This window comes from Patiria miniata, unplaced genomic scaffold, assembly GCF_015706575.1.
Source record: "Patiria miniata isolate m_02_andy unplaced genomic scaffold, ASM1570657v1 HiC_scaffold_29, whole genome shotgun sequence".
Taxonomy (NCBI): domain Eukaryota; kingdom Metazoa; phylum Echinodermata; class Asteroidea; order Valvatida; family Asterinidae; genus Patiria; species Patiria miniata.
Window position 1 is genome coordinate 21137310 of NW_024037068.1, and position 24268 is coordinate 21161577.

The 24268-nt window shown below is 40.5% G+C and overlaps 2 protein-coding genes and 1 long non-coding RNA gene across 3 annotated transcripts; 1 reads left to right on the forward strand and 2 right to left on the reverse strand.

Moving 5' to 3' along the window:
• Positions 1-1370: 1370 nt before the first annotated feature.
• Positions 1371-7673, reverse strand: LOC119735354. The gene is made up of 6 exons (XM_038209049.1): positions 6981-7673; positions 5522-6045; positions 4474-4851; positions 3493-3603; positions 2751-2858; positions 1371-1854 (listed from the first exon to the last, which is right to left on the reverse strand). The coding sequence occupies exons 1-6, from the start codon at positions 7063-7065 to the stop codon at positions 1510-1512; spliced, it is 1551 nt and encodes a 516-aa protein (XP_038064977.1). The 5' UTR covers positions 7066-7673; the 3' UTR covers positions 1371-1509.
• Positions 7355-10484, reverse strand: LOC119735258. Its single transcript, XM_038208961.1, has 2 exons — positions 8642-10484; positions 7355-7371 (listed from the first exon to the last, which is right to left on the reverse strand). Exons 1-2 carry the CDS (start codon positions 9963-9965, stop codon positions 7355-7357), a joined length of 1341 nt encoding a protein of 446 aa, XP_038064889.1. The 5' UTR covers positions 9966-10484.
• A 7121-nt stretch (positions 10485-17605) lies between these two features.
• On the forward strand, positions 17606-22946 carry LOC119736239. Its single transcript, XR_005272293.1, has 3 exons — positions 17606-17675; positions 19766-19891; positions 22231-22946. It is a non-coding gene; the product is annotated as an uncharacterized LOC119736239 (long non-coding RNA).
• Positions 22947-24268: the final 1322 nt, after the last annotated feature.

A 24268-nucleotide genomic window follows, 5' to 3' on the forward strand; every position in this document is an offset into this window, starting at 1 on the left:
GGCCAAAAAAAAAAACACTTGCAGCTGCAGAGAAAGTGTACAATTCAAACAAAGTAGTTCACCAATGGTGAAATTTAACTTGGTTTCGGAACTTGCTAATGGCATAATATTAAGAATACAGCAAGCGGTTTGTTCAAGTTACACTGTAAATCCAGGTGTTTAGTTTCTAAACACATTATAAATGCTTATTTGCAACACTTTTTAAACATTTTAACACGTTTACGAATAGAGTATTTATCCACATAAACATACGTGTTTAACACTCTGAAGAAATGGTCTGATAAACACACTGTTTAACAGTTAAACGCATGGTTTATTCAAATAAACACTGTGACGTGTATAAGAAAGTGTTCAAATATAAACACTTTGACATGTTTACATGTTGCAACGGTTTATAAACATTTTAACACGTTTATAAGTGCTTAAGTGTTTAATAAGACGAAACATGTTTAACAATACATGTATATGCATTGGGCTTCACTACTACTATTCATGTGTTGAATTTCAAAGGTTTTTTCGTGCTTCTTTGGCACTGAAAAGGCAGTGCCGTAACAAAATAGCCCAGCACTCAGAGCCTCTATTGGCCTAACCACCTGGAAGGCACTTTGAAATTCGTCTTCAGAAAATAAAAAAACATCCTTAATTTTTCAAATCTGTATATTTTTATATACTAGTAATCCAAAAGCTGGTTTGCAGCTGCAGTTAAGTGTATAACACGCATCATATCTTTATTTGCACATTTTGTTTTCTTGTACTTGTTAAGACTGTGGTTATGAAAGTTCTGTTTTCTTGGTGTTTTCTTTACCATACATAATATTGTAATTTCTTTAAAAGTACCAAAACTTGTACATGTACTAAAAAATTTTATTTCCAAACTTTTGACTGGGCCAAAGTATGTGCAAATTCATGGCCTTTTATGCCATAAAAACTTGCTGAAACAAGTAACAAACTAAATGTATCAATGCTATACAAAAATTAAGCTAAATAACACATTTGACTTTTTTAGCTGACGCAGTTTGCTCAATCTAGCTTGCCCATCCAAGCAATAGTTGGAGAAATGTAAACTGCAGTAGGGCCAAGTAAGAAAATACTTGTGTTTCCTATTATCTAATGACCTGGAAGACCATGCTGATATCGATAAAACTGTGATTTAAAAAAGAAATTTGGAGGCATCACAGTAATTTGTTCCACCCCAAAGCCTGAAAAAAGTGGCTTACTCAGTAATTTTGTTTGTTTGTATCCACAATCACGACATTCTTTAAACACTTAATTCACATGTTAAATGTTACAAAATGTTAACTGTTACAAAGTGCAAGGGTTCAAAATATAACTGATTATCATCCTACTCTAATATTTTGGCAGTACAACAGTTAGGGGAAAAGAGATATAGTACCCTAAATATTTGTGTTGTAACAGAAAACATGTTTTTTTCTTCTTGGCCTAATGAGTTTAAGCAGCATGTTGTGTAATGGACAAAATAAGGTGAGAAGGGTTCTACTGCAACTGCTTTTAATTTTCAGCAACAGCTTTTAATTTTCTTTGCAAAGCCGTTTGGAACATTCTGAATTTGGCACTCTTTTGGCCATCATAGGGCACACCCTTAACAACATGGTTCTGGAGTGTTCCAAGGAGCTGAGAATAAGTCTTTGGGTACTCCAGGTCGAATAGGTAGTACACTCCAATGAGTAAGAGGATTGCAGCAGTGGCAGTAGAACCCTTCTCACTCATAATACTGACTCCATCAGCTACAACAAAAGATGCTTGCAGCTTGTTGTTTGATGTGAAGATTACCAGCTTCGGTGGCTCATTTCTTGGGGTGTGGAGTTCCTTTTTGATGTCACCATCTGGTATGTCCTGCAGGAAGAAGCATCAAATATTTTTTTTTCACTTTCAAAAGATATGCTCTGGTTCTCACCAACGTAAAGCATGCAGGAAACAGCAATGTATATAAAACAATAACTGTGCTGTATTTGTAATTTAATGTTTGCAAAAATGTTTTGGGCCAGCTTGCCTATTAGCAATCTGCAATCTCGTACTTTTGGGTCAACATCCAATCCCTTTCCCCCAAAAAAGGGTTGGGGCGATTTCAAACTTCAGCCATATGCCCTTTATGGAGAAATGTTACTGTTTCAAGATATCCTGATAAATGCATGCATGCTATTTCAATTTCAACCCCCCCCCCCAAAAAAAAACCATGAGGAAAGATCATCATGTTTGCCAATGTGAGAAAATATTTATAATGGTGGATTCTGCAAAGTGCTCATCTAACCGTGGGTAAACCCCTAATGCTGCTAGCATTATAACAAATCATCAGCATCTAACTAAGCGGCTGCCTGCCAAGGTGCACAACCCTACCATGTTTGACACTCCCTTTGATAGATCAAACCCACAATTTCTCAATTATGATCCCAGCTGTGTACCCACTTTACCATGATGCAATAAGTGAAAAGTAAAAGTTGTTGTAATCAGGTTTCTCAGGTGTCTATTCATAATATGGCAGTAATACAGCATTCAACATGAAAGTCTGTATAGCCACAGGCTTGTGCCTTAAGTCCGAATTATACTCAACTTTTAGCGGCATTTTTAATGCAACATCATTTCCTAAGTTAATTAAGTGAATAACTTTGCTGTTTTCGCCAAACATAGAGATGCTGTAAATCCAGGTCAAATGGCACACAGTCTCAATCTGTGTTTGAAATAGGCTGTGGACACGAAAAGTGATGTTTCAGTAACATTCAATAATTACAAACCTCTTTCATGGTGATGATCGACCTAGTCTTTCTTCCCTTCCCCTTCTCAAAGGCTGTTGCCTTTTCCACGTAAGAAATTATAGGGATCATCCTCTCTGGCTCGGCCTCCTGTTACAAAAATTTTTAAAATAAGAAATGAATACATACATGTCCTGAAGTAAATGTTGCTACAAAATATGACATGTTTCCAGAATGATATTAGAAAAATATAAAAGTTGTATTAAAGTGTATGGCAGAGTAGTTTTGCGTTACAACCCCAGAGGAGTGACACCTAATCTTTGGCCCACAGGGACCACTTTTGCACTTGCATTTAGTCCCAAGAGCATGAATACACACAGCAAACTCTTATCATAACACCAGCTATTATAAAGTTCTCTGTGATATAAAAATCCTTATAAATTCTATAATTCCCTATCACTTTATTCATTGTATAGGCATTGAATATGCAGTCTCTGGACATAAGGCTTGCACCACTTCAGGTCCATGAATAGTGCTTATATGGAAGTTTAGTAAGTTGATTTTTTGACCAAACACAGGATGAGAGAAAAAAAATCACACCGGCCGCATTGGGATTCGACCCTGAGACCTCTGATGCTAAGCTACACGCATGGGCACAATTTTTTTTTGGGGGGGGGGGGGGGGTTGCTGTATCATTCCGTGTAACGGTGTATTTGTGGAACGCTCCATGCAGCGTTGTCCACAATACTGTACCTGAGTGTCATTGTATGTTTTTTGTACATACCTCTGTTTTCGATTCCATAATTTTCTCTACTGCATCCATGAAGACGATGATGTTGTCTTGGATGGCCTGAAACTTTGTCTCACCAAGGAGGAGTTGAAAATCATGCATCACCTGCATGGAAATGTAAGTCATTATAAATTAAAATACGGTGCAGATAACCCTTGCCCCACTAGTTCAGCAATCCAACATGCTGCAAAATTCAAAATCCCAAACTTGTAATAAAATTGTAGTCAAAATAGACTTGATGGGTTCATAGTACATGCACACGCTTTGCCATAAATTTGTAAAAGCTTTTAATTTTTTTTTGGGGGGGGGGGAGCAAAACCATTTTGGTCACCCAAAAGTGGGTCCAAAAAAATTGCATTCCAGATGCTCTAGTGGTGCAATCTGAGGCAATTGACCACTGTAACAATTTTTAAGGCAAAAATTGTGGTGATACGCAGTGCTTGCCTTCACTGTGATGACAATTAAACAAACATTTAGTTTGTTTTGGGGGAGGGGGCCATGGCTCTTCCCATGGATCTCCCTTGTTTAACACTTCGTTTTACACTATACCATTTCTCAAAATCAAAGAACACATACATACATATATAGCACATTGGCCCAATTACCGTGGAAATGAAAAAGCCAAAAATAAGATGACAGGAAAATTGTCATCGAGATTCTGACAAAGATGCTCTACAATTTTTTTTTTACTGCATTACACAAATATTTGTAAATATATTACTATATGAGGCCAAAAAAGAAAATACTTCTGCTTCAGGTTACCCTACCTACCAAATTTTGACAGCCCCTACCCTGGGGGATGGGGAGGTTTAGGGAAAAAAACCCAGCTTACCCTTGACTACAAGAAGACACGTGCGATCAACACAGAAAAATATTACCCCAAAATACCTTACCTACATACCCTCTTTTTCCAAATGCCATGTAACCGGAAGCAGAATTGTTTTTTTTTTGGGCCTAAGCAATTAGTGCACCTACCATTGCACCATCTTCATAGCAAGGTATTTTCTCAAGGATTGGATGAACCTGAGAATCCGGTAGAGTACGAATCCACTGCTCGTTCCTTCGAAAGGTTTCGCTGAGCAGCAGCTTGATGTGCTTCACATTTCGTGTCTCACCCTTGTCCCATTGACTCGCTAGCTCCTTAAGATGTTCCTCATACTCTGCATCAGTACAGCTCTTGTGACCAGAAATGTGCAGCTGTGCTCCTCTGACAGATTTCCTGGGCTGGTCATTGGTGTCCTCCCGTCCCCTCTTCTCTCCTTGTACCTCTGCTGGTTTTGGTGGCACTGTCTTCTTTTTTGATGCCCATCGCATGTGTCGAATCCTCTGGCTTAAGCATTTCGTGAAAAAGGACTGAGAAAAAAATCAAGGGAAATCAGTACCATTAAGTGAGCATGCTGCTTCCACACTGGCAGATCTATAATCCCGGCCAACTTGAAAATGGTTAGGACACCCACTCCCGCTCAATGTTGTTCTCTCCAGCTGATGGAGCACACACCACGCAATGAGAAACAACTTTGACCAGATGCTTGGGTGGGGGAAGGGGGGAGGGCCATGCAGCAAGTTTTGGCAGGGATTGCAGAGGGTGGGGGCAGAGGGCCAAAACTTCTCACGATGCTCCTTGAACAGCACTTTATACCTCAGGAATAATTTTAGCAAGAAAAGAATACATTTTCATGTAGGGGTGTGAGTGTTACTCACTGACCAGGTTATGAATTTGCAACTGAAGTGAAAAGGAACATTTTGGGTACAGCTCCTTTATTTCCTTCTGAACCGTTTAAAATACTTTGAATTGTTCTCAGAAAGAAAATCTCATTGGAACGCTTGTGCTTGTCAGCTGGAGCTCGAACAGGGCTGTGCAAACTATCTTATGAATTTATCTTATGTGTACAAAATGTAGGGTAATCGCGTGTGACAAAAAATTCACAAAAGTTAATAAACATAACACACGCAATTGTCTAGCCTACAATGAGCACAACCAATAAAGGACCAATGAGGTAAAACTGAGCAGAAACAAATTTACCCATGCATGTTCTCCTTCTCGGGCAATTGCAGGAAATTCTTGGTGCATCTTCTTGCCAATGTCATGATATTCAGATGAGCTGCTGATGTTGGGGAAGTTGGCAGTGTAGTAATGTGCAGCCTCTGCAATCATTTCTTTCCAAATCTGAAATTCTGTCCCAGCCTTTAGATGTTGCTGAATGGTTGTGCTGAATGATGGCAATGAAGTTGCTGATGTCACCCGGGATGAAATCCCACAAGCAGTAGTGGGTGCAGGGAAGGTCTTTGTACTGGTAGATGGACCAACATCCACATCTATTAGTTTGATTTCTGAGTACTCATCCGGAGCATGACTTTTCCCCTCTTCAGAAGGCAATTCTGCTGGAGGAGTGGATGTTTTTCGATGCCACGTCTGTCCTGGTTGTAGAATCATCAGAATGGACTTGGAAAATTCCATGAGGGATTCAGTGTCGTCTATTTCAGTCCCATCTTCCTCCAGAACTACTGCCAACAAGTCACTTGATGCAAATGCAAACTTTTGCTGTGCTGAAATGACAGAAATGGTGGTACATGTGAAAGGAAAATGTTGCCATCTATCAGTATTATCCCCTGTTACCCTTTTACCCTAAACCTAGCACGTATTCCCTCCCTGCCACTAGTCCCCCCCCCCAAAAAAAAATACAAACAAACAAACCAACAACCACCCAAGGTTACAACTTTCAGTTGTATGTGGCAGTTTTGTGTTATTTTTCTCATTTTTAATTTTTCATGACCCCAGGGGCAGATCCAGGAATTTTTGCAGGTTTTGTTTTTCATCAGCAAAAAACAAGTGTGAAATGTTGGCACCTTTTTCTTTCTCAAAACACTTGACCACCGTAAAATCAGGGGGAGGGGAGTGTGGGGAGGGGGGGGGGCAGGGCTCATACCATAATTTCAATGGGGGCGCTGTTAAAATGTGACGATTATTAACACTTTATCAAAGAATAATGTACACATACCCCCTAACAAAGCTGGCTCTGTACGTATTTTTGGCAAGGCAGACATTATTACTAGCAAAAACAATCTGGGTGTCGGAGCAGGGGGGGGGGGTTCCTAATTTTTTTTTCTCAGGAATTTCTATGGAAAAATATTTGATGGACAGAGCTGGGGGGGGGGGGCTGAATATTGGCCCCAAATCTCCCCACCCCCCTCTGGATCCGCGTCTGGAACCCCCCCCCCCCCCCCCCCCCATGTTCAGAAAGGGAATATTGACTAGCCACCATTAAACCATCCAAAATTAATTTACACTTCATACATATTCAGTTGCCAATTTAGTTTTTGTCGTAAATCAAACTACCTTCCTATGATACTGTGCATGTGCAACTTTCCAAAAACTTCTGCTAAGGGTTTATGATAGTCCATAACTGTTGGTTTTTTTTTCAATATTAAATTTGGACAAATAATTTGTTACTTAAGTTTATGAAGAAGTGAGTGTAACATACCTTTGTTAAGAAGTTCCTCATAGCAAGTAGCTGGAATGCATTTTCTGGAAAGTCTGTCACTGCTCCAGACTTTGAAAACAGGCATCTTGTCAACCTTATACTGGTAACCAGACCAACAACTTTAAGCAGAAAAATAGGGGATGTGTGCATTTAGAGGAAAATGCATTGTAAAATCAGACAGAGTGTTTTTTTTATGCAAGTGGCTCATTACAGCTTTTCTACAGTACACTGCAAACAACTTTGACAAAAGTCATGACCCCAACATAATCAGGGACAGGGGAATTTTTCATCTCGAAAATGACAATCCCACATCTTGGTTAGGCAGTCTAGGGAAGATTTGGGGATACAGTAGGTGCATTGGTTATTTGAAACATTCACATTTTCTGTTTTTCTGTTATTAGAAAGAACAATTAGTCGGGGTTCAGAAAGGCGAGTGTGTGAGGACTTAATTGGCAGTTTAGATGTAATTATGCCTAGCATAATGGAAGCTGGGCCTATTGTAAAACTTTATGTTGTACAACAGATTCAGAGAGGCTCGCATGTATGAGAATATTTGTTAATCACACCTGTCTGTCCAGAGTATGAGTGCACACTTAACGGCCACCTTGAAAAGAGCTGGGAATACTCAACTATGGTTTGTTCTCCAGTAGGATCAAGAACATATGAAATTATGTGGTTGTCAAAATGCTTGACAGTCTGGCGGGAAACAACAAATAATTTCTTTCCATCGTGGATCAAAATATCATGAAGAATTCCAAAGACGGGTAAATCATCACCTCTGTTAGAAAGAACAAGGCAGCATCCTACTTTGTATGTGTGCCCAAGTATGGTAGCACAGTTAGTTGCGTACACTTGCAAGCCTTGCCCAGCATCAACTCCACAGATGCCCGACATGTTGTCAACAAGCTCAGGGTACTTATCATTGAACAGCACAGAACTTCCTTCTTTTATGATGTCTCCTGGATACAAAAATGACTCTCTCTGTGTGAGTGACCCAAACTGTTTGTATGACATATATTTCTGGTGCTTTGTGCTAATGCTCAAGGGAAGATTCTTGAAACACTTCCACTTCTTATTTTTGAAGAATCCATGCTTTGCTTCAAATCTCATGCACCAATGGTGTCTCAAGGGTCCATACAAAAGGAGTTGACGTGGAAGATGCACACAATAATGCATTTTGGGTATAACACGGCCCATGGGGTAAAGTGTCACAAAATGACTGTGGTGTTCATATATTAACTGAGACATAAGTGCAGCTGTAATTGCATTACAGTAAGGGCTTGTTGCAAGTAGGGTGAGCTGAACCAGCCTGAGAAAATTGACCCACTTTGGCTCATCTCTTGGCACTTTGCTCCCGATCATGTAAGGCAATGTAACAATTAAGGTCAAGATGGAAGCTGATGTTTGTTTGAATTTTCCATCACCTTTCAAACAGCTCTCATAAACTTGTTCAGGTTTGGATCCTGCCTCAAGATATGTGTATGAAAATGAAACTATCATTGAATTCAGCCACTTCAGAGTGAAGTATTTTGAATTGTATATGAATTCATTCAGCATATATTTCAACTCATGAGGAACAATTCCTTCCAGAAAAAGGTGCATAGGGTCCTGAACAAATCCAGAACAAAGCTTGTAGTCTGGAATTTCCTGGAGACAACTACGGTTGTTTATGCCCCACTGCCTGCTCCAGTAATTGCGTGCAGGTTTTGACAAGTTGTCATCCAGCATGATACATCGTCTCCGGTGCTCTTCCTCATTCCTCAAGACAAAATCCCTTTCAACAAATGTTCTCTTCATTTCATGTCCTGTTGCTTTACAATTTCTACATCCCCTATGTGCAAATGAGACACCCTCCTTGAATCCTCCAAACCACTGAGCTGCTGGTGTGTCACATGCTACTACAACAATCTGTCCTTCTAGATGTACATTGTTTCCATTAACCTGCATGTCAAGACCTCCAGTGGACAGTGTTCTCATATGTGAAATGAAGTCCTTCAACAATACCCCTGGTCCACTTTCACGAAGATCTTTTGTTTTAGCCACTGCAAGAAGTTGGATTGTTTGTAGACGTGATCGACATTCAGGTGGAATGTTGCCCAGTGTATAATAGAACATGCTCAACTTGTGCTTTTTTGTATGTGATCCGATAGGGTTGACAATTTCAATGTCATCAGTGTTTAAGATGACTTGCAAAGCCCTGGGGTTTCTTTCAAATACTGGATCCATCTTAAAGAAAGCCCCATCGCAAATGTCAAACATGTACTCAGACTGACTAGTGTGAGGATGATTCACAAACTTCCACACTTCTGGCATATGCAGCAGGTTTTTTAGACTATCAATAAAGGGAACAGCATAGCCAACAACATCTCTCTTGACTAGTTCTCCCTTAACTGAAACATACTTATCTCCAAGTATTACACGCTGTGGGGCAACGTAGCACAGTTCTTTACTGTAGTATGAATTCCTATTTTTCTGTGTACTGAAATCACCCAGAGAATTGCTAATTGGAATGCTGTTGACTGTGTTAATTATGTTTTCAGGGATTCCATTTTGCCTGAACTCACTACATATCTGTGTTTTGAAATGTGCCAAGTGATCGTCAATTAGTGATGACACCATCTGGACTACTTCATTAACGGATGACGATGGCATATTGCAACCACACTCTAAACCTAATGCAAATGCAGCATTACGATGCCTAACATCAACTGCTACACCTCCGGCATGGTCTAACTCATTGTCACTGTCCATTCCAGTGTCACTTTCATCATCGCTGACCTGTAAATTCTGATTATGCGGATCTCTGTGCTTTCTAGACATATGACATTTAAAAGCACCCCAGCTCTTTGTTGAATATGAGCAGTTGTCAACTGAACAAAACACAATGAAATTGGGGTCACTTTTATGAAAACGCACAACGTGACAGACATATCTTTCATAGGATTTGCTACTAAAAACACACAGAGAACACTTGAATTCTGTCATTTTGAATAGGCCCTACTGATGAGGTGTATATAATTTAGCAAGGTAATTACAGAGGTAGGCTAGGCCTATTATTAATAATGTCATGAGTTTGATGAATGTATGAGCCTATGAGGTGTTCAGATTTTATGCAATTTTGAAACGTGAAAATGTATGCAAATATAGTAAGACTATAGTAAGACTCAGAGTAGGCCTATGCCAAGGTAAATTCTAAGGCCGTGTGACTTTATTACTGTCATTACTGTTCCAGGTCTATATTCATAGCAATGTGACCCTCCACCACACTCCAGCAAGATAAATAAAACCCCAACCTCAGACTCTGTCAGAGAGAAGTACAAATCGAAAAGACATAGGCCTTAACCAATGAAATTTAGCCTGGGCTTGGATGCCTTGGTTTATGCCAAGTATGCCAATCTGAACATCAATCCTGACCATACAACAACCAGACAACGACCTGACGATTAAACTTTGGAACAACCGGCCGGATGCCCAAGTACACGCAAGACATGTAGGGCCTACCACTGGCCACGGAGAAAAAAGGCCCTAGGCTAGGATAGGACAATGTAGGATAGCCTAGGCCTAGGCCAAACCGCTGAACCAAACAGCATCCATTGGTGAGGCTAGGCTCAAACTAAACTGCCAATATTAAACGTATGTCTGGTCCTGATGTTGATAATATTCACATTAATTGCACTGTGACTAACCTGTCAAAATGTTCTCCACATTCACCCTTCTTTTTCTGCAAGTTAAGTTGTTGGCTAGCTAGAAAGTAGAAGTGAGTTGGCAATCGATCGTACCCCGTACGGTGCCTTCACATTTAGTATATGCAGCACTAGTTTGCTGGTACCCGGCCCATACAACGCCCTCAATATGCATAGTGCGCCAGTACAGGCTAATTACCGCTTCGCAAAATGTTTGCGGAGGAAACCGTCGGCATTCTGGACAGCTTACGGTGATCTCCTATTGCATTGCTTTCAGCAGCTAGTGCGCAGTGATAAATGATTATCCAACGAGAGCGCGGAACGGATAGCCTTTGCCGACGGTCCGTTTGACACGGTGTAAAACGTTGGGTACGAGCGAACTGCAGCATTAGCGATTCCAGGGCTGTTCCTTTTGGCAGGACCCTTCCCTCTTCCCGTCTCTTTATTTTCCAAACTTTATCTGCATGAAAGCGTAGGTTTGGTGATGAAAAGTGTACCAGTATTGAGTGTAAAAGTATTTAAGATTACAGGAACTTAACATTCAATTCGGTTAACTACCGTTATTACTCTGATGGAAACTCGGCATGTGTATTTTCAGAATTCCGGCGGGCGCGCAGACAATGAAACGACACGGATTTGTTCGAGCGTTCCCGCGTATTTTGTTCGCGCGTAGTGCGTGATCTAATTTTAGAACATGTATCCATGGGCCTGAGAAATGGTTTGCGCATGGTCAGTCGTGCAATCTAAACACTGTGTTAAGATTGGCAGTGAATACAGTGTTTACTGCAGTGTTTACTGCGCACTGGCATATAGGCCTTGACTATAACTTAACACACTGTTCTTCCGGGTAACTTCAGTTTTAGTAGCAAATGTGATGCAATTCGTTATTGACTACACTTTCTTTACTTAAATAAATAAATTTAGGTTTTTCCATCTTATAATTCAATACATTTGATTTGTTATTGTTTAAATAATTATTTCCGGTATTTGAATTTGTTGTCTATTCATCGCAACATCACGTATGCGTCTGTTCTTTCCATCATTGTCATTTGTTCTTGTTTTGAAGTTGGTTTTGATCTCGCAGTTTGATTTTAATAAGGCCACTGCAGAAAATGCTTTTTTTTAAACGCAGTGCTTAGGTAATATAAACATGTTCCAAGCACCACTGTTTAGAAAATACATATTATGTTTAACTTTTTAAACATGTGCATTCATTTCATAAACGCGTTACGCAATTTATAAACACGTCATGTGTTCTCTGGTTTTACAGTGTATTAGGGGTCAAGTTGGTCTTTCGGTGGGGGTGGCAACTTGAGAAATTCGATAAGCCTTCGATGGACGCCATCTGACTGAAGGAGGTGGTACATCTATGACTAAGATGTACGTGAAGGCATGTAACTTTTATGGTAGTAAATGTAATGTAGTGGTGAATGATCAGTGGCAAACACACCCCTGTAAAGAACGAGTAATGCGATATATTAGGGGACATTATCAATAAAGACCTACCCCTGGCACTTCTGGCCTTCCCCATGCCACCATCCCCCACAAAATGCACAGCCCTCCACACTGGAGAGGTGACGCGGAGTGTCGTCTATAGTAAACCATAGAAAGGCTGGCTTTACGACCTGCAAAGCGACCACCATCGTCAACTGCATGTAGTATATGTTCGATGAAGGTAAATGGTTAACCACACTCATTGACCACGCTCACCTTGCTATATTGACTAAAATAATAGTCACATCATTAATTTTAGTGCCCAAACAAAAAAACGTGTACAAATGATATGGGCAAAATGACTAAAAAAAAAACTAGAGCTGTATGTCTGTTTGAAAACAGAACACAGGGCTTTTTCGCAGTTAACAAATGTTTATTTTTTGTTGGTCATTTTGCATTTACTTTTTAGAGTGCTTAATGCTTAGAATAATTCCTAAAATATAAATTCATCACATGACGCCAAATGCCCTGCAATGACGTCATCTTGACAACACCTTTCAATGTACATTTTGTCATTGTGGTCTTAGTTCGAACCAAGTTTAAGGTCAATTCGATAGTAGGGAAGTGTGCGCTTTTGGAAGCAGAATAAAAATTTTAATGTTAAAAGAAATCATAAAAAAATCAAACGATGACGTCATCGTGACGTTACCTCGGCTGGTTGCCGAAACAGCCAATGAACATGTTAGGGGTTTAAGTCCCTCCAACAAAAGGCATGTCCACTTTGCCAAAATCGTCTGAATAGATTCTGGAGACCAGGCGCGTAGATGTTTCTGAAACGGCTACGACTGTCGACGTTAGCGCGTCAGTGGCAAAGGCCGAATTATAGCCATTATATCTGATCTGGACACGTCATAAGTTGCATAATATAATTTAGTTTCTTGCCTTGCCTAACATTATTTTGGCTCCATAGGCGGCGGAACGCTTTTTTAAACTGGGGGGGGGGGGGCTCAACACCAAAAAGGGGCACTTGCTCAGAAAAAAAGGGCACCTTCCGTCGGTGTGAAAGTGCACAGAGTAAAAGAATATAAGGTTAAGGTTAAGGGGACGAACAGGAGCGGAGTGCCCATCTCTCTTTCGAAGCGATTGGGCCAGAAGAAAATTGAGTTTCAAAGTTACACAAATGTATTATTATCAGTGTGCCACGAATCGAATGTACATGGCATTTGATGTACATGTACAGGGTGAGTCGAAAAGAAAATTGCCCAAAATAATGATTTTTTTTCCTTTAAAAGCCATCAAATTTGAAACACCAATAAAGTTTGAAAAGAGCATCTTATTCCACTAATCTAAGACATTATTGCTGAAATTGATCCATGCTATCATGAGTTATGAACGTTTTACTTAAAGAACCATTTTTTTTTATAGCTGTCCATGGAATGGCATTAGAAGTTATTAAGCTGGGTGAGTATTACATATTACGCGTCCGCGTCTCATTATACTCAATTGACATTCATCGCCAAATAGTCAGTGGACAGCCGAGTTTTGTGATATCTTTATTGAAATATACATAACTTGGGAATAGAGTATGCAAAATACGTGAAATTTTCACAGTTAAAAGTCAATACGTCAATAAGATGTACTTTATTCTTATGTTTTGTGTGTGGGGGGGTGTGTGTGTGTGTGTGAATGGTGCAAACCAAATATTTGTAAAATATATTTCAAATTGGGTATTTTTCTTTTTGACTTACCCTGTACATGTTGTGAAATTTTACCAAATTTGGCTAACGAACGATGACCAGTGGTTATGCCTTTTGGGGTGTTAACAGCGCGAAATAACTGTCAGGGTTTTCAAGATCCAAGTGTTTTATTAAAGGCAAGGATGTCTTGAAGTGCTTCGGGAAGAGCTTCTACGAGATCACGTGCAATCATCTCAAACCTTGGCAGAAAGCCTTGTTTAGTAATCTCCCGCACGGTAGTGTAGTACGAAAAATGTACGACAAAGGCCCTTCCTACAACGCAGTTGGGATTCTTGACTTTGCCGGAGTAGATGACTGTTAACCATAGTTCCTCGCTTCCACGAATTGGTCCACTTTTCAACATGGCTTTCATGTCAATGAGGTTTGAATCCATTAAGAGGAAGTTGATGCTGAAGCGAGCTCTTTCAGGGGTCAGGTACCGTCCGTCATATAGTAATTTCTCCAGTGATTTGTTCTCGTAGTGATAGAAGAATGCCTCCAGTGCCACCACAGCACAATCCGCTGATTTCCAGCCGCACTTTGGGAGACCTTCACGGCTGAACTCAAATTTCAGCTTCTTTGGGTTGATAGTCTCGTTGTCAAAGATACCCATCTCTTGGTGGATATAGCTACTGCGCCAGTTAGCACCTCCTGTGTTGGCGAAATGAATGAAGCACTCGGAGGTGTTCTGTTGCTCAATCAGCTGCCTGAAGGCGCCGGGGTGGATGTACACGATGTCGTCGTCCATCTTGAAGTACTTTCTCTCTGAGTGCCTCGCCATCTCATCGAAAATCTCGTACACAAATCTGCCAAATATAGCAACAGTCACCTTTTTGTTTATGCGATTGCGAAATCGGAGCTCAAAAACCTCCTCCTGCAGAACTTTGTTGGCGGTTTTAGTCAACTCGGTCAGTTTGGAGAGGGTTTGCTTGTCATACATCACCATATAGTAGTGGACCTTGTCCAGAACTCCACCATTCTTCCTCAAGTTGCGATAGATGTAAGCAAAATTAATACGGAGGTATTTCCAGCGTCCGGTGATAATACAAAGGATGTTTTCAGAGTTTGTTTTTTGGGCAAAGCTGACCTGCGTCTTCAGTAGCGGCTGCACTTCAATCCGTTTAGGTTGCACTTGCACTGGCAACGGTTGCTTCCTTACTGTCGATTCCAGCAGACGATTGAAGCAGCCGACCATTGTGCATGTAATTAATATGAAAATCAGCAAAGCTTTGCCGGACTGTATGAGAGCATTTTTACCAATTTTGAATCTTGCTGGCATTTGCTTTCGGCCAGCCATGTTCACGGCATAAGGCCTCATCACTGCAGTTCCACTGATTAGCTTGTTTGAAACAAGTTGTTTCTTTGAATCTCTGTGCTGGGTTTGCGTGGTAATTCCGTCATCCACCAGGTTGGTAGTGATACTATAGAGGGGAACATAGGACACTGGGTATCTATTTGTGCGGTGACCTGTGAAGTACGATGATGTCATCAAATTTGGTTATCACAGTGCAGTATTAAAGGGCTTGGAAAATAAAACAAAACATACACGAAGGAATTTACTAAATGTAAGAAAGCAGCCTTGCATCAACTTGGATACGATGTCATGCATAATGATACAATTCTTTTTTCCAGAATTAAATGGAACAAAAATGGAGATAAAAATACAGGGTTCCCAACTTTTCAGTACGGTAGAAACGCTGTAAGAGCAAAAGTATATTGTAAACAAAATAATGAATTAAATTGTCTTTATAATCTCAAGAAACTTTTTCTAAAAAAGTCGTATGAAAGTGGCCAGGAATCGCCTTAGATTGCACCACAGAGCATTCATATTCCAAAACTTTTAGGAGCCCTGCAACGCTAAAAGGGCCGGGTTGGAATCCGCTCCCCTGCCCCCTCAACGAATTCAATGCCTCAGACTACAATGCCACAGAATTCCACACGCATGAATAGTTGGCAGAAAATATATGGAATGTGAGACAACTGAAGTGAATACCTGTCTTTTATCGGCTTCCGGAGAGACTAGGAAGGCACAATACCGCAATGAATTGTGGCGCCATCGGAGTTACGCAGATGATGGGTAATGGACCCCAAAGCAATTAACTTATCATTGTAGCAAATTTGACTATTGCATTGAAAGTTGTTGACAATTTTTCATTGTTTTTTTCAATAAGGATCCTGGCTAATACCTTTCCCCTGAAGGTTACTTTTGTCGTTTTAAGCTTCGTTGACGCAGTTCATTGTTGGCATCTGTGCCCGAACTTCACAGATATACGCAATAATAATACACTGACAAGTTCATCCTGCGGTTACACCCAATCATCGATTCTCAGCCTTAGACTGGCAATATGGCACCAGCTGTCAATGAAACCAGCAATGCTTACTCGTCATGGCATGGGCCTTATTCACGAGTTGGCCATTTTTGTCGAGTTCCCTATTTCATTAATTATTAATAGTGTAATGAATGGCGCCAGACTATTTATGCAGGCACAATGCAGCTTTATTTTATGTCATTTTTTGGGGTTAAATATGGATTTAAACATTGGGGAATGTTAAATGACAAATTTCAAATTATTCATTGAAGCAGACTGGAATTAACTTGCTTTCATATCTATTCGCAAATTCAAAACATTAAGATTTTACCTAACTTTCAATCCAATATGGCCGACTCGAATAAGGCTCATTGTTTAATTAATCACTTCCAACACACGTATATCCCAAAGTTAAGATACAGACAACCTGGGACAGTAGGCATATGGAAGAAACAGTATACAAATATAAAATGGTTTGAGGGTGGACAGTCGATATTCGCTCCCCGAGGTATTGGAAGCTGACAAACTAGCTAGTTCCCGAGGCGAAGCCGAGGGAACTAGCTAGTTTGTCAACTTCCAATACCAAGGGGAGCTAATATCGGCTGACCATCCGAAATAAACCATATTATATTTGTTTTACTATACCTCATACATATCAGAACCGATTTGGGTTTTTTTTTTTCGTTTCATAAAGGAACCTCAAACAATTTTTTTTTTTTAACTTGTCCAGTTCACCAAAAGAATCGTGTTGCTCAACTTCACTAGTTCAGTTCGTTTACCATACAATGCAGATGTAAATACAGTAGCTTGTGTACAATATTTATGCTTGTGTATCCAGTAGTTTCGTTTGAATATAAAAGCTGGGGTTCATGTTTTACCCTCTGCAAGTTTTTCCTCATAAAAACGCAGTAGACCGATACAATATCCTTCCCTTGCCCCAAATTTGCCATCTACCGATCATAAAGATGCATTTGGTCCTTAAATCTTTTATATTTACCATTCCCTGTATAAAACAAATAACACTGCAAATATAACTTAGAGCTACATCGTTTGCTGAGTTAGAACTATTTTTTTGGCTAGTTAAGTTGTGAATATTTCGTCGATCGTACCACGATCTGACCTATCTGAATTTTTGACGAATTTGGGTTTTTAGCATATTCTGGTTATGCATGATGAAATCTTTATTTTCTGAAAATTTCAAATTCATAAGTGGCCTAATTAGCTAATTAAGCTGATTCAGCTAATTAAAAATGTTGACCTATCGCTACAAAATGCTAAATTATCATTTTCACGAACTGACGCATCGAGATAGGTCACTTCGTGAAACGCGTAAACAACGCTGTCAGTTTTCCACGAAGTGACTTATAGAGTCTGGTACCTGGACTTAATGTGGCCCCTATCACTTTCTTATGAAATTGAGTTACCAGGGTCAAGTCTTTAGCGTTATCAAAAACAACGGCGGCGTACACATGTCGTTTGATGGCTGAACGAAACTAGCAAGTTTCAACCGAGTTTCTGATTCTGTAAACGTCTGTAAGTATTGTTACGAACCCAGAATGCTTGATTACGGAAATCTAGCGCCCTCTGGATCACTCTTTCCATGAAGTACACAATCTTCTTGTTGTCTTTTATAGTTCCTGTATTTTACCTAATTATCGTAAATTGCCAACTTGCACTTTCATTCCCAGGGTCTCTTACCAAGCACAGCGCATGATGCAATACCACGCGCGCTACTGTATGCATTATTCATGTAGCGATGTACATGCGCGCGACTGACCACACCTCCCTTCGCCCCAGCGAGCTAAGTTCCTTTCCCCATAGCATGCGTGCTTTGGCGATCTCCGAGAGACTGCTCAGCGGCACGCAGCATTTCTCTCCCCCGTGCGTTACCCATGAACACTAACCGGAGTTCACGGTCCAGTTTTCTAGTCCCGTACTTAGCTCGAGGGAATGGAATGTTACCTTGCGTGGTCGCGTAGCTGGGCGTGGTAAGACATCCTGTGATGTAAATAACCTGTGACATAGCTTGTCACTCACTCCATCAAGGTTGCTCGAGATGTTGTGTAAACACTTTTGCACTCTGATCTAACTATTTGCACACATCTCTCTCTGTATTTGCACACTTCTCTCTCCATGTTTTCCCTTTGTAAATGCACACGTTTCTAGTCTCTTGCACTAGGCACTCTTAGTAAATCATGTGACTAGTCATGTGACCCTTAGACATGGAAGATTACTATTGGTTAATTCCTAAATCAGTGCTCATGCATTATTTAATCCCGAGACTTCTACTGCCTATAAATACCGGAGGTTTTCCTCACTTTCGGCAGTGCGGCGAACCACGAAACCAATGTAGTGCGACCGAACCCTAAACCCAAAGTTGTGCGGCGATCTTATATGTTGTGCGGTAATCGTATGATGTGCGACGAACTCGACTCTGACAGACCGATTGTTGTGCGACTCTTGTCACTACGAAGTATCGGCCTCCCTCGGTGGTTGAGGCGCGGTGAAGTAATAGTGCAATCACTAGTACTAGTGTTATTATGAAGCATCCTTCTCCTAGATCCCTCGAGGAGTGTGTAGAAGCTGGTGAAATAGTAATACACTAGTCCCAATGGTGCTGTGCGGTTTCGAATGGCCATTGGACTGCTAGTCTTAGCTTGAACATGTTGTGCGGTTGTCTGGTGTTCTAGCCCAGCCAGAGCTAGTTCATCCCCGTCACCACAGCGGACCGCTCCCGATGTGGTCAGCCGGCTCCCCGTAGCCATTCCCCCCGTAGTTCAGCTATGCTAGCCCGGTCTTGTCATAAACACTATCCTTGGTGCGTAGTGCCTCGATTGACCTTGGATACCCGATACGCCACATGCACACTTTGGTTCGAACTGTAGTGCGGCCTAGTACACTTGCTGGCCCCGTCCAGTTACCGTTGCCTCCCGGTCACCGTAGCGGACCGCTCCCGCTTCGGTCTGGCCGTCGATAACCCGTACCGTGCCGGTGCCCACTCAGTTCGTATTGGTTGACATGGTTTTGCCATAGTACATAGTACATGTATAGACTTTGTAGACACCAACCTGTTATCTCTATAACGCTACCAAAGACTATCAAAAGGAGAAACCTTATAGGTTGATGAAATCTAACAAAGTTATGTAAAGTGAAGAGATGAATAAATCAGTGTATTGACATGTGTGATTGTCACCCCAAAGCTCTGTTTCCCTCCAACTTATTGAATTATTGTTGACTCTAATAATGTTTCATGAACTGCTATTAGGGAACGCAACAGTATATTCCTTCTGTATTTTGATACTCGTATTGCAATATGTTCGTGTTGGGCTTTGTCTAAATACATGTTTTGCAGAGACTCGTGTGTATAATAGCCCAAAATCCTACACTCATTAGCCTATTGGCGTACTGTAGTGTAGACGGTATAGTGGGTAGTTTAATCAGTCAGAATAACACTTGAGTGGGGTTCGATTCCGAACTAATGCTTTTTAATGACATCTCGGTTGATATTTACGTTGATTCACTGACTGTCCTTTCGGGAAAATATTTATTCAATAAAAGGGCCAAACTAAGGTTGCTTTTTGAATATTATGATTCGTGATTGGTTTGGTTTGTTTGTGTTACAGAATGTGGATGTCTCAGTGGTTAATTGCAGCCAAAAATTTATACAGATCACCATTCGTCTACATAATTGAATGAAGTTTTGAAAACGCTTCGTTGAAAGGAAAGTGATCGATTCCTGGAGCATGAATGTAAGCATTTTTTTAACATAAAGGTTATACTTTTGCTGCTTATTATTTTGGTTTTATACTGCCCGGCTCAGATCAAAAAAAGCATTGCGTCTGTTCTTCGTTTTTACGTTTTGTGCTTCGTTTCTCTCTTTTTAAATGTTTATTTAGTACTCCAGTCTTGCTACAATTCTAAAGTCAATGCAAATAACAAAGAGAATATAAATGGGGTGAACTGCAAATTCAGTTGCTATGATTTGTTTTAGTTCATATTGCAAAACATGTGAAAATCTAAAAAAAAGACACAGACTGCAAGGTTAGAGACACCAGACATTTAACACATTCTGAATGATTTATCAATAATTCCCTTCAACAAACTGTAATTGTTTTATATTGATTTTCCATGTCGACTATATTGTTGCGTTCCCTAATAGCAGTTCATGAAACATTATTAGAGTCAACAATAATTCAATAAGTTGGAGGGAAACAGAGATTTGGGGTGACAGTCACACATGTCAATACACTGATTTATTCATCTCTTCACTTTACATAACTTTGTTAGATTTCATCAACCTATAGGGTTTCTGCTTTTGATAGTCTTTGGTAGCGTTATAGAGATAACAGGTTGGTGTCTACAAAGTCTATACATGTACTATGTACTATGGCAAAACCATGTCAACCAATACGAACTGAGTGGGCACCGGCACGGTACGGGTTATCGACGGCCAGACCGAAGCGGGAGCGGTCCGCTACGGTGACCGGGAGGCAACGGTAACTGGACGGGGCCAGCAAGTGTACCAGGCCGCACTACAGTTCGAACCAAAGTGTGCATGTGGCGTATCGGGTATCCAAGGTCAATCGAGGCACTATGCACCAAGGATAGTGTTTATGACAAGACCGGGCTAGCATAGCTGAACTACGGGGGGAATGGCTACGGGGAGCCGGCTGACCACATCGGGAGCGGTCCGCTGTGGTGACGGGGATGAACTAGCTCTGGCTGGGCTAGAACACCAGACAACCGCACAACATGTTCAAGCTAAGACTAGCAGTCCAATGGCCATTCGAAACCGCACAGCACCATTGGGACTAGTGTATTACTATTTCACCAGCTTCTACACACTCCTCGAGGGATCTAGGAGAAGGATGCTTCATAGTTCATAATAACACTAGTACTAGTGATTGCACTATTACTTCACCGCGCCTCAACCACCGAGGGAGGCCGATGCTTCGTAGTGACAAGAGTCGCACAACAATCGGTCTGTCAGAGTCGAGTTCGTCGCACATCATACGATTTACCGCACAACATATAAGTTCGCCGCACAACTTTGGGTTTAGGGTTCGTTCGCACTACATTGGTTTCGTGGTTCGCCGCACTGCCGAAAGTGAGGAAAACCTCCGGTATTTATAGGCAGTAGAAGTCTCGGGATTAAATAATGCATGAGCACTGATTTAGGAATTAACCAATAGTAATCTTCCATGTCTAAGGGTCACATGACTAGTCACATGGTTTACTAAGAGTGCCTAGTGCAAGAGACTAGAAACGTGTGCATTTACATAAGGAAAAACATGGAGAGAGAAGTGTGCAAATACAGAGATAGATGTGTGCAAATAGTTAGATCAGAGTGCAAAAGTGTTTACGCAACATCTCGAGCAACCTTGATGGAGTGAGTGACAAGCTAAAAGGTTACTGTGTCACAGGTTATTGACACCGCAGGATGTCTTACCACGCCCAGCTACGCGACCACGCAAGGTAACATTCCATTCCCTCGAGCTAAGTACGGGACTGGAAAACTGGACCGAGAACTCCAGTTAGTGTTCATGGGTAACACACGGGGGAGAGAAATGCTCCGTGCCGCTGAGCAGTCTCTCGGAGAACGCCAAAGCACGCATGCTATGGGGAAAGGAACTTAGCTCGCTGGGGCAAAGGGAGGTGTGGTCAGTCGCGCACATGTACATCGCTACATGAATAATGCATGCAGTAGCGCGCGTGGTATTGCATCATGCGCTGTGCTTGGTAAGAGACCCTGGGAATAAAAGTGCAAGTTGGCAATTTACGATAATTAGGTAAAATAAGGGAACAGCTAAAGACAACAAGAAGATTGTGTACTTCATGGACAGAGTGAATCCAGAGGGCGCTAGATTTCCATAATCAAGCATTCTGGGTTCGTAACAATATTAAAAGAAGAGATTCTGAATTTAAATTAATAAAAAAGTATTGATTACTGAATGCATGAACCACCTGCCACAGTCTGCCTCGGAATGTAACGGGAAAATGCTCAGCCTTAAAACAAAGGGCGACTACTGATTGCCGATAAAATGTTGAGTGAATGTATTTCTATTCTTTTTTGTGTGTATTACTCCAGATTTTCGATGTGTTGTGCTTGTAACTCCACAATCTTTGAACCAGGAGCTGTTCCTTAGCCGTCACTGTTATCACCTTTGATCTACATCCTTCACTAATGCCAGACTTATCTTGAAATATTAAGAGATACCTCTTTTATTGTCAGTTCTCGCACTATTTCATTTATGCACCTATAGTAAAACTAAAAACTAAAAACAGTAATTAAGAACAAATAAAGGAAATTCATTGCTAAGAACGTTTCAAGTAAAGCCCTTATTTTTAAATTTGAAAGATTGCTGAGAACAACTCTCTGCAATGCCTCTCTGTTGAACCCTTTACAACAGACCTGCATCATGCTTTCGTTTTGATTATGGTCAGTCCCAGTTCAAACATCAAGGCAGTACATGTCTTTCTACATAATTAATTTGTGTTTCGATTTACTTTTTTCTATCCCTTGAGTGGCCCTTAAATATGGCCTGTTCTGATAGTCGATTCTCAAAAAAACCAAAATCTTCATTGTATTAACGCGACTAAACATCCTATTTACATTCAATTTTGACGTTTTGAGCATTGTTAATTAAAATGCAGCCGATTTTTTTTAAATGTATGTCATTATGTATGTATGTCATTGAGATATATCATATTTTTTTAAGGGGGAGGATTTTACAAAGTATCTGCAGAAAACTGCTGTTTTTAGGGAATAATAGGTTTAAATAATGAGAAAGCACACTTTGAAGAATAAAAAAAATAGAAAACAAAGATTTGAAGATTATGAGAGTGTACATGTACGTTTATCGTTCTGTTTCAGTGTAACTTGAACTTGTGAGTCTTGTGTAAACAAAATACCTGTTTTGTCCACGGATTTTATTTCTTGATTTTTTTACAGAATAAGAATAACAAAATAATGGAATAAAAGTACACCTTTACAATGAATTCGTTCAAGAATTATTACTAGGAGGTATACACAATGTATTCAACAAGTTTCTATGCACCCCGTATATATTTCCTTCACTATAACAGCGTTTTAATTTGTAAGAGCTTATTAATCTCTAATAACAATAATGTTAATATAAAAAACAACAGATTGCAACGAACCTCCATATGACTTAACGTGAAGAGGTTCGCGCGCGCGCATGCGCATATGACATAAGTCACTATCAGCTACAGAGAAATCGAAATTGTTCGTTTCTCGAAGTGACTTATCTGGATAGGTCGCCGTTCGCGCGCATGAAAAATGAAAATTAAATTTTCACGAAGTGACCTATCTAGATTGGTCGCCGTTCGCGCGCATGAAATATGAAAATAAAATTTTCACGAAGTGACTTATGGATTTCGCGCCTATTTTTCACCTGGTGATGATGAGTTTTTGCCTTAGAAACATTTTAAAATCATAATTCAACTATCCAACTTTATTATATATAAAAACTGAGTCAACAAAAATTAGTGTTCTGGCTGAAAGAGTGGATGCAAAATAGGCCCAACTTCAAACGCGTTTTTTTTCGAAATGGCAAAAACTGAGATAGGTCAGATCGTGGTACGATCGACGATTTGAGTAGTGAGTAGGGTCTTCATCGGACAAGACAAAATAATTGTATGCATAATGCACAAAGACAATGGACTCATTAGCATATCAATGAAACCAATTAGCATATCGATGGATGATGTTAGCATAATAAAAGAGCGCATGGGCGTGTGTAAGTTTTACCGGACAAGGGATGGGTCTAAAAAATGTATTGGACAAAGGGGAAACCCATCCCCTAGATGGAATATTGGACAGAGGAAGACTGGAACTGGAATAGTGGACAAGGGGAAAACATGAACTGAAATATTGGACAAAGGGGGCAGCCCATCCCCTAGATGGAATAGCGGACAGAGGAAGACCTGAACCAGAATAGCGGACAAAGGGAGACTTGAACTGGAGTAGAGGACAAAGATGAATGTCAAACGTTTGAAATGACCAAGACTATCATATGTATTCATTCAAAGCAGTATGCAAACAGTGAATAATAAAAGCAAAATGCAGGCCACACCAACAGAGTGCCAATTAAGCCGACTAGCTG

Excerpts from the sequence above, each read along its gene's own strand:
- LOC119735354 (XM_038209049.1), bottom strand. The coding sequence starts at position 7,065 with ATGCCTGTTTTCAAAGTCTGGAGCAGTGACAGACTTTCCAGAAAATGC. Across the intron at positions 6,046-6,980 it reads TGAGGAACTTCTTAACAAAG|CACAGCAAAAGTTTGCATTT; the intron begins GTATGTTACACT and ends CTGTCATTTCAG. Across the intron at positions 1,855-2,750 it reads CGATCATCACCATGAAAGAG|GACATACCAGATGGTGACAT; the intron begins GTTTGTAATTAT and ends TTCTTCCTGCAG.
- LOC119735258 (XM_038208961.1), bottom strand. The coding sequence starts at position 9,965 with ATGACAGAATTCAAGTGTTCTCTGTGTGTTTTTAGTAGCAAATCCTAT.